This window comes from Trachypithecus francoisi, unplaced genomic scaffold, assembly GCF_009764315.1.
Source record: "Trachypithecus francoisi isolate TF-2019V2 unplaced genomic scaffold, Tfra_2.0 Lachesis_group6, whole genome shotgun sequence".
NCBI classification, from domain to species: domain Eukaryota; kingdom Metazoa; phylum Chordata; class Mammalia; order Primates; family Cercopithecidae; genus Trachypithecus; species Trachypithecus francoisi.
Window position 1 is genome coordinate 48,277,416 of NW_022681471.1, and position 10,110 is coordinate 48,287,525.

The window sequence follows — 10,110 nt, forward strand, 5'->3', positions numbered from 1 at the left end:
GTAGTGCCAGTTTTCCAACCCTTTCTCCAATAAAATTTGAAGTTTTGTTGTTAATCTGATAGATGAGAAATAATATACCATTGTAATTATATTTTGCATTTGCTATTATTAGTGAGATTAAACATTTTCTCAAATGTTTAAAACATACTGATGTGTCTTTTTGTGAAAAGTCTGTTCATATACTTGCATATTGTTCCACTGGATCATTGTTCATTGGCCTTTATGAATTCATAGGGGTTTGCTAATATATTGAAGAACTTAATAATGCATAGTTGTAAATATGAATAGAAGACAGAAAAAGAAAAAGAAACCACTAATATCAATCAAAATTAAATGTATCCCCCAAAATTTTCATTACAAATATGAGATAATAAGATATCCCAGGCTTCTTTCTAAAATATATTTTAAAAAATCCTTATTCCCTTCCTCCATTAAAATCAGAGCTGCTCCTGTATGGCTGACTCTGATCTAAGTCCTGGGCTTACAGGCAGCAGAGACAAAGACACACCTGTGAATTAGCATTGATCTGCAAAAAACGGAAGGTACCGGTGGAATTCTCATGACTCAGTAGCCCCTCACCTCCTTCAACCCTTGACTGACTGTATTGTTTACTATGTGCTGAAGATACATTGCTGAACAAGACGGAAAAAAAAGGGGCCCTTCATTCAGGGAACTTCCAGTTTAACAACCCAAACTCCCCACCGCTTCGAAGGGAGAGGAAAATATTTTATATACTCAGAGGAAAAGAGCACATGCATTCATTAGGAAGGGTGCAGGTCTCAGAGAAAAGGTGCAGTTGAGGAGAGCACCTGGGATCTGGGATCTGCCTTGAGGAAGGGCACCAACAGCAGTCCCCTCTCCTGACAGAAAAGTGGAAGAGGTGCTAAGACCATCCCTACCTGGTGCCATCAAAGAGGGAGGACTGTTATGACCTCCTGTGGATCCTTACAGGGAAAGGCCCTCTTTTGGGGGCAACTGTGGGGATGGCACAATGCCAGTGTGAACCACCATTTGAAATGAGAAAAAGCGGTGTGGCAGAAAGAATGAGTCTGGTGCAGACCAGTGATTAGTTTCCTAGGATTAGAGGTCTATGTCTACCTTCTTTTAGGAGAGGGGCAGCGGTGAGGCCATGATGAAAGCCCTTGCCCCAGAGTTCACTTAAGAGCAGGTGCACCTTCTTCCCTGGCATGGCTCCATGAAGCAGCGAAGGAAACGCACAGGAGGACCACCCTAGAGCCCCGGGCCTGTCTGGCCTGAAATTGCCTCTCCTCCCTAGCCCACAGTCCCGATGCTCCTTCTACTCCACTGGGCTTTTGGGGGCAGAAAATGTGGTCGGTAAGGCCTCGAAGGAGCCCACAAAATGAGGAGGGAGTTGGCTCACCAGTACAAGGTATTTTGGTGTTAATCCTATTCCATGAGTACAGAGTTGTTTTTCTCAAGCCTATGCTCAGGCTCTGAATATTTATTTAGGTGGGGAAAATACTGTGAGAATGGAACACATACACACTGGGGTAGTTTGGTATTAATGTCATCTCTCTGCTTTCCCTATATCCCCATCCCACTTTATCTTTGACTATTTCAATGCAAGACATATGCTGGGCAATAACGGTGAAAAGACTCAGGTAAGAGGAACAGAAAAAAGATGAAAGGATGTTTGATACTGATCTGCAAGTCAGGCTGGATCAGCTTTCCAGCGGCCTCCTCAGGACCTTGACCATTTCGTGTAGAAAATTAAGGGCTGTAAATTTCCCTCCTAACAATGCTTTAGCTGCATCCAAGATTCTGGTATGTTGTCTCTTTGTTCTCATTAGTTTCAAAGAACTTGATTTCTCCCTTAATTCAATTATTTACCCAGGAGTCATTCGGGAGCAGGTTGTTCGACTTCCATGTAGTTGTGTGGTTTTGAGGGAGTTTCTTAATCTTGAGTTTGAATTTGATTGCACTGTGGTCTGAGAGACTGTTATGATTTCAGTTCCTTTGCATTTGAAGAGGAGTATTTTACTTCCAATGTGTACTTCCATGTGATCAATTTTAGAGTAAGTGCCACATGGCACCGAGAAAAATGTATATTCTGTTGTTTTGGGGTGGAGAGTTCTGAAGATGTCTGTCAGTTCCACTTGATCCAGAGCTAAGTTCAAGTCCTAAGTATCCTTGTTAATTTCTGTCTCGTTGATCTGTCTAATTGGAGGTTCTGGCCAGGGCAATCAGGCTAGAGAAAGAAATAAACCAGGTATTGAAGGAACATATCTCAAAATAATAAGAACCATTTATGACAAACCTACAGCCAACATCACACTGAATGGGCAAAAGCTGGAAGCATTCCCCTTGAAAACCGGCATAAGACAAGGATGCCCTCTCCCATCACTCCTACTCAACATAGTATTGGAAGTTCTGGCCAGGGAAATCCGGTAAGAGAAATAAATAAAGGATATTCAAATGGGAAGAGAGGAAGTCAAATTGTCTGTGTTTGCAGATGACATGATCCTATATCTAGAAAACCCCACTGTCTCCACCCAAAAGCTCCTTAAGCTGATAAGCAACTTCAGCAGAGTCTCAGAATACAAAGTCAGTGTGCCAAAGTCACACACATTCCTATACACCAATAACAGACAAGCAGAGAGCCATATCATGAATGAACTCCCATTCACAATTGGTACAGAGAAAATAAAATAACTAGGAATACAGCTAACAAGGGAAATAAAGGACTCCTTCAAGGAGAACTACAAACCACTGCTCAAGGAAATCAGAGAGGAAACAAGCAGATAGAAAAACATTCCATGCTCATGGATAGGAAGAATCAATATCATGAAAATGGCCATACTGCCCAAAGTAATTTATAGATTCAGTGCTATTCCCATCAAACTACCATTGACATTTCTCACAGAATTAGAAGAAACTTTAAAAATTCATGCAGAACCAAAAAAGAGTTCATACAGCCAAGACAATCCTAAGTAAAAAGAACAAAGCTGGAGGCATCACACTACCTGACTTCAAACTATACTACAAGGCTACAGTGACCAAAACTGCATGGTTCTGGTACAAAAACAGACACATAGACGAGTCAAACAGAATAGAGAACTCAGAAATAAGACTGCACATATACAGCTATCTGATCTTCGATAAACCTGATAAAAACAAGCAATGCAGAAAGGATTACCTATTTAATAAATGGTCTTGGGAAAACTGGCTAGCCATATGTAGAAAACTGAAACTTGACCCCTTGCTTACACCCTATACAAAATTTAACTCAAGATGGATTAAAGACTTAAATGTAAAACCCAAAACTATAAAAACTCTGGAAGAAAATTTAGGCAATACCATTCAGGACATAGGCACGGGCAAAGATTTCATAATGAAATTACCAAAAGCAATTGCAACAAAAGCAAAATTTGACAAATGGGATCTAATTAAACTAAAGAGCTTCTGCACAGAAAAACTATCATGAGAGTGAACAGGTAACCTACAGAAGAGAAAATTTTTGCAGTCTATCTATCTGACAAAGATCTAATATCCAGAATCTACAAGGAACTTAAATTTACAAGAACAAAACAACCCCATTAAAAAGTGGGCAAAGGACATGAACAGATACTTCTCAAAAGAAGACATTTATGCGGCCAACAAACACATGGAAAAAAGTTCAACATCACTGATCATTAGAGAAATGCAAATCAAAATCACAATGAGATACCATCTCACACTGGTCAGAATGGCAATTATTAAAAAGTTAAGAAACGAGATGCTGGCAAAGTTGCATAGAAATGGGAACGCTTTTACACTGTTGGTGGGAATGTAAATGAGCTCAACCATTGTGGAAGACGGTGTGGCAATTCCTCAAAGATCTAGAACCAGAAATACCATTTGACCCAGCAATCCCATTACTGGGTATATACCAAAGGAATATAAATCATTCTATTACAAAGATACATGCACACGTATATTCATTGCCACACTATTTACTATAGTAAAGACGTGGAATCAACCCAAATGCCCATCAATGATAGGATTAAGAAAATGTGGTACATATACACCATGAAATATCATGCAGCCATAATAAAGGATGAGATCATGTCCTTTGTAGGGACATGGATGGAGCTGGAAGCCATTATCCTCAGCAAACTAATGCAGCAACAGAAAAACAAATACTGCATGTTCTCACTTATAAGTGGAAGCTGAACAATGAGAACACATGGACACAGGGAGGGGAACAACACACACTGGGACCTGTCAGGGGGTGTGGTGGGGGGAGGGAAAGCCTTAGGAAAAATAGCTAATGCATGCCAGGCTTAATACCTAGGTCATAGGTTGATTGGTGCAGCAAGCCACTATGGCACACGTTTGCCTATTTAACAAACGTGCACATCCTGCACATGTATCCCAGAACTTAAAAAAAAAGAAAAGAAAAGAAAATGAAAATTAAGGGCTGGGAGGGGGGACTCGAAGGAACACAAAGTTTGCGGAATCCATCAGTACGTATTCTCCTATCTTAGTCTTGACTCTCTTTGCCAACTTCCCTACCTTGGGCCCCACCCCGAGACCGCCCATTTCAGTGGGCCTCTGTGTTTGGAGAGATGAACTTCTAAAGACTGGAACACTTCCTGCTGTCCGGCCAGAAGAGATTTCCTGACACCACAGCTGGAAACCCGTGTGCATTTCAGTTCAGGAAAGAATGGTAGGCTTGCCGGGGGAGCTCCCGCAAAAGGGAAACTAATACAGAAACACTCTGGTATTTGTATGCCTCTCTTGTTCCAGCGCCGTTTTCCCTATATCCGGAACTCGCCCCTGCGCATTCCAATACCTGAAGCGACCACAGGGTACAGGACAGGGAGCCCTCCGACAGTAAGAGTCGCGGCGCTAGACGAAGCCTGAGATCACTCCGCTTCCAGAAGCCGGATCCCCATAAACTACGCTCTAGCTCCTCCCACTGCCGATGTGGGTAACCCGGACGGGGAAGAACCTCGTCTGTGGAGGAAAAGGTAGATGTTAAATGGTAACTACGCTCGAGGTTCTGAGGAGCCCTGGGAACAGGAAGGAGAAAAGAATACCAAAATTGACAGCAGTTTTCCAGTCGCAGTCTTTAATCTGATAAAGCGGTTATCTCGTCTTGAGTCCCAGGTGCCGGGTCAGTCTCCATACACAGCCGCCGCCATTGCCTCGAGTCCTTGTGTCTGACTGTCTGTTCCTGCTGCTGTATGACACAGCACCTCGAGGCAAGGAAACAAGAAAACTGCCTCTGATGCAAGCGGAGAAGGTCGGTGAGAAGGTGGGCATTGCTTGGGGGTGGATGTGGCTATCGGAGGTGAACACTGGTTACGCGACCTGGTCATGGGAGGCGGGCGGTGAGAAGGAGAGAGAGACGGGTAATAGGAATGGCACACAACAAGAAAAAAAATGATCTGCCTTTTGCTAGCTTGATTTCCATACACTCGGTTCACCTCAAACCATGTTTGGGAAGAAAAAGGTTGCAGCTTCTAGCAGGGAAAAGGCAGAATAGATAAGAGGAAGAGAGGGCTGCTTCCATAGGCGAGGACAGTTGTCTGGGGAGCCCTGAGAGAGAGAGAATGTAAAAAGAGGTTATAAATGTTTGATAATCAAGGCTCTGGATTCGAAAAGGGCCTCATGTCTTGGTTACTGGTCTGACCGTTAATAACCACGTCTCTCTCTGTCTGTCTTTCATTTGTTCTTTGTGTGTGTATGTGTAGATCTGTTCCTAAGTTTGCAGCACTCCATGTTTCTGTACAGATCTGTAGGGGACAGCAGACCTCTGCAGACTCCCACAAGGGGGGAGGAGAAGGAAAAGAAAATTGGCGTGGTTTTCACAGAGTGGGCAGTACTTGGAGGCAGTACTTGGAGGTTGTAAATGGCTAAGATTAGGGTAGGCAGGAGTGTAAGGGAGCTTCCAGAACTCTCTGCCAGCTTTCCTAACATGTCCTCCCTTACCCGCATTATGTTGCAGAAAATGATAGGCTTTGGGAGAGAGGAAGGAAACATAGGAACCCAGATAAAATATGGAAATAAATACTTTTCATTTTTTTCTCAGCCTCCGTGGTTTGTCTAGGCATTTCATCCCTGCTAACACCATTACTACTACCCTGTAGGGATGTTTGAGTTGTCTCTGTATAGGAATTGTCAGACTTTGAGAATAGAGCAGAGGGGCTTGAAGATTTAGGAGTGGGAGAAAAAGGGGAGATAGAAAATGTTTGCCGAAAAAGTATCTGTATCCAGAAAGAATCTGTGCCCTGGGTGCTGGTCTCTACCAAAGACAACCTCAACTGTCTCCTGTGTCTTCATTTATTGGTCTGTTTTTGTGAATCCCTGTAGGTAGATCTGTCCCCAGGTCTGTGGAACTGTCAGTTGTGAAGTTTTGTAAAATGGTCACCCAACTTGAAACTAGGAAATTACGAAGAAGAGAAAATTGCCCTGTATCTGTTAAGGTTGGTGTAAAGGTACAGGGACGGGAGCAACTTCGACTAGAGAATTCCATCTCTTCTGTTTTGTCATTTTACCAGTTATGCCCATCTGCCCCACCCCCTGCTGCTGCTGATTTAGTTGGGAGTCTTGGTAAGTTGTGGGGATACAGAATACTAAGACCTGCCTTTCTCACTCTCCACTTGCTTGTCCTGCTGTCATGCTTAAGCCTAGTCTAATCTGAATGAGGGACATTCTAGGGCAATCACTGAAGAGGAAGATGGTGGGCAATAGGGAGGAGGAGGAGAAGTAGCCCTGAAACAAAGCAGTGGGGGAGAGGGTACTAGGAGGAGGGAAATACTAGAAAAATGTATCTGGAAAGGCAAGAATCGGGGCTAGGGACCAAGGTCGGTCACCAGGAGATCAGTTTCCACATTCTCCTGTTTGTTTATTTGTCCATAGGTCTTCCTGTAGATCTGCTATAGGGCTTGTCACCATTGGAAGCAAGGTAAGGAGGAGAAAGTTACTCCAGATCAGTGCAGGTTGGTATGAGTATGGGGATTGCCTGGGTAGACTTGTAGGATGGAGTAGTGGAGAGCTGCTTGGCTCCAGCAGCGGTCAAGAACCACTAAAGGGATTCCTCAGCTTCTCATCCAGTTTTCCTACTCCTTATGCTCCTGTTTGGTGACTGGAAAGAAGGTTGATAGCACTTGGAAGTGTAGGGAGTGGGTGAAATGAAGGGAGAGAGAGTTTGCTAATTATCTACCTCTCTCACCAAGCACTGAATCTCCATATTCTCCTGTCTCCCTGTGCTGATCAGCATGAGGAGAAAAAAATTGAAAGAGACTCAAAGCCCCATTTCCTTCCTCCACCCCTAGGTCCTACTTCAGTGGCAGATCTGGTGGCCTTGGAGTGGCTGAAGACCACCACCCTCTACAGGGCTGGGCCCATGCACAGCCATCCTTCCCTACCTTGAGTGAGCTTCCTCTGCATGTTTTCTATATCACTGGCAGAGCCTGTAGTTGGAAAGGGGACAGAGTGACTACTGGACTTTGTATGAAAACACCAACCGGGACAGACCTTCAGTCAAGGCTGAGACAGGGGTGGGGGTATATAACTTGTCCTTACCTTAAACTTGGAACATGGTTGACTCTGGGACAGAAGCAAGGGCTAGAGGAAAGGCTGAGGCTGGCCTGCAAGATGGAATCAGTGGTCCTGCCACTGCTAGAGTGAATGGTAAAACCCAGGCCAAGGCAGTGGCTGAGGCAGAACTGAAAACAGAATCAGTGACCCAGGCCAAAGCTGATGATGGAGCAATGACCAGGACACATAAAGTGACCTACAGGGAGGCTATGGCTGTGACAAGGGAAGTGAGCAAGATGGAAGATACAACTAAGAGTAGAGTCATGGTTGAGACTAATACAAAACCCCTGGCAGAACACAGTATAGTGCCACAAACCAAGTCAAAGGCCATGCCTATGTCTGGGGTCAGTGCTGTAACCAAATCTGAAGTCAAGGCTGTTGCTGTCATTGAGGCAAATATTAGGTCCTATGCCAAGTCACATGATAAGGCCAATACTGGGTCCAGACCTGACAGAAGGGAAGAGGCCAGCATTGGGATGAAATCCAGTGATGAGGATGAAGAAAATATATGCTCCTGGTTCTGGACTGGAGAAGAGTCTAGTGTAGGTTCTTGGTTCTGGCCTGAAGAAGAGACCTCTCTTCAAGTTTGTAAGCCACTACCTAAGATCCAGGAAAAGCCCAAGCCCGCACACAAACCCACACTTACTATAAAACAAAAGGCAATAGCATGGTCAAGGGCCAGGTATATTGTCCTAGTTCCAATTGAGGGAGGGGAGCAATCCTTGCCTCCAGAAGGAAACTGGACCCTGGTTGAGACCTTGATTGAAACTCCTCTGGGGATTCGACCTTTGACCAAGATCCCACCTTATCATGGGCCTTATTACCAGACCTTAACTGAGATAAAAAAACAGATTAGGCAAAGGGAAAAGTATGGGCCTAATCCGAAGGCCTGCCACTGCAAATCACGTGGCTTTAGTTTAGAGCCTAAAGAGTTTGATAAACTTGTTGCCCTCCTTAAGTTAACCAAGGATCCTTTCATTCATGAAATAGCTACAATGATAATGGGCATCAGTCCTGCTTATCCATTTACTCAAGATATAATTCATGATGTAGGTATTACTGTTATGATTGAAAACTTAGTCAATAATGCCAATGTTAAAGAACACCCTAGAGCTTTAAGTATGGTGGATGACAGCTCTGAGTCTTCTGAAGAACCAAAATCAGGGGAGTCCTATATACATCAAGTTTGTAAAGACATAGTCTCTTGCCCCTTGAACTCCCCTGTGCAGCTGGCTGGACTGAAATTACTAGGGCACTTGAGTGTAAAATTTGAAGATCACTATGTGATTACCAGTTATATTCCAGATTTCCTCACCTTGTTAAACAAGGGAAGTGTCAAAACCAAGTTTTATGTTTTAAAAGTGTTTTCGTGTTTGTCTAAAAATTGTGCCAATACAAGAGAATTGATCAGTGCCAAAGTACTGTCATCATTGGTTGCACCCTTTAACAAGCATGAGTCAAAGGCCAATATTCTTAATATTATTGAAATATTTGAGAATATAAATTTTCAGTTCAAAACAAAGGTGAAGCTATTTACCAAAGAAAAGTTCACTAAATCTGAGCTTATTTCAATATTCCAGGAAGCAAAACAGTTTGGTCAGAAACTCCAAGACTTAGCAGAGCACAGTGATCCTGAAGTGAGAGATAAAGTCATAAGATTAATACTCAAACTCTGAATACCCCTCTGTTCTCATAAATCCTCAAACAGTTTTTTGGAGTTGCAATATGAAACTAATGCATATTATAATTATAAATTCAATACTCATGTTTTCCATGTTGATTGAGGGAGGCAATTTTATGGATACCAATTAATCTTGAGATCTTGAACATGTGCTGATTTTTATTGTGCTATATAATATAAGTTGAGATATTTTTAGTATTTCTGCAACGTGACATGATAATGAATCTATTCATCCTGAGTAAGCTATACTTCTGTGCTTTATATTGATATAAGTGTGTTCTTTTAAGATTTTATTTACATGTTGTTAATAAAGTTGCATGCTAAAACTGGTGAAAATATTGTCCTAGTTCTTCAGTTGAAATCTAATCTTGGGGGATAAAGCACAGAGAGCATAAAGATGATGAAGAACACTGACTGTGTGTCTGTAGTGGGGCACAAACAAAACAAGTTCACATTGACAGATTATTTAGTTTCAACATACTCAAGGAGTAGAATCACTCTATGCATGAAGACAGGACTGTGCTATTAGCTGTCTGTAGGCTCCTACTGATAGGGCTTCAAATGAGGAATGAAGCCCTATCTGGGCAACTCTGGGGAAGGGAGTAAGGAGGAACGGAACACAGATGCTTTCACTGTAGTCTCAGTTCCAGAACTTGTGCTCAGGTTTTCACATAAAATGTCTCATCAGGATGCCTTGAAGCTTTTTAACCCCAAGAGGATTCCTGGTTCTCACCCCTATTCAGTAAGCCGCGGACAGCTGCACAGAAAGTGTGGTTCTGAAGGGACCCAGCCCCACTGTGCCTTCAATAGCTCCCCCCCTATCCAGGGGTATCAGATTTACTGCTTCATCTGCGATTCTCTCCCCCTGAAGTCCTGGGCCT

The 10,110-nt window shown here is 43.1% G+C and overlaps 1 protein-coding gene across 6 annotated transcripts; it reads left to right on the top strand.

The window, feature by feature from the left end:
• The first annotated feature begins 4,546 nt into the window (after positions 1–4,546).
• On the top strand, positions 4,547–9,565 carry ARMCX5 (armadillo repeat containing X-linked 5). Of its 6 annotated transcripts, none has more exons than XM_033201472.1 (6): positions 4,547–4,669; positions 4,750–4,973; positions 5,107–5,248; positions 6,319–6,431; positions 6,868–6,913; positions 7,284–9,565. In XM_033201472.1, the coding sequence occupies exon 6, from the start codon at positions 7,548–7,550 to the stop codon at positions 9,222–9,224; it is 1,677 nt and encodes a 558-aa protein (XP_033057363.1). In that variant the 5' UTR covers positions 4,547–4,669; positions 4,750–4,973; positions 5,107–5,248; positions 6,319–6,431; positions 6,868–6,913; positions 7,284–7,547; the 3' UTR covers positions 9,225–9,565. The 6 variants fall into 6 exon arrangements, with proteins under 6 accessions (XP_033057363.1, XP_033057364.1, XP_033057365.1 ...); XM_033201473.1 differs by having other exon boundaries at positions 5,113–5,248; XM_033201474.1 differs by lacking the exon at positions 6,319–6,431 and having other exon boundaries at positions 5,113–5,248.
• The last annotated feature ends 545 nt before the right edge of the window (positions 9,566–10,110 follow it).

Excerpts from the sequence above, each read along its gene's own strand:
- ARMCX5 (XM_033201472.1), top strand. The coding sequence starts at position 7,548 with ATGGTTGACTCTGGGACAGAAGCAAGGGCTAGAGGAAAGGCTGAGGCT.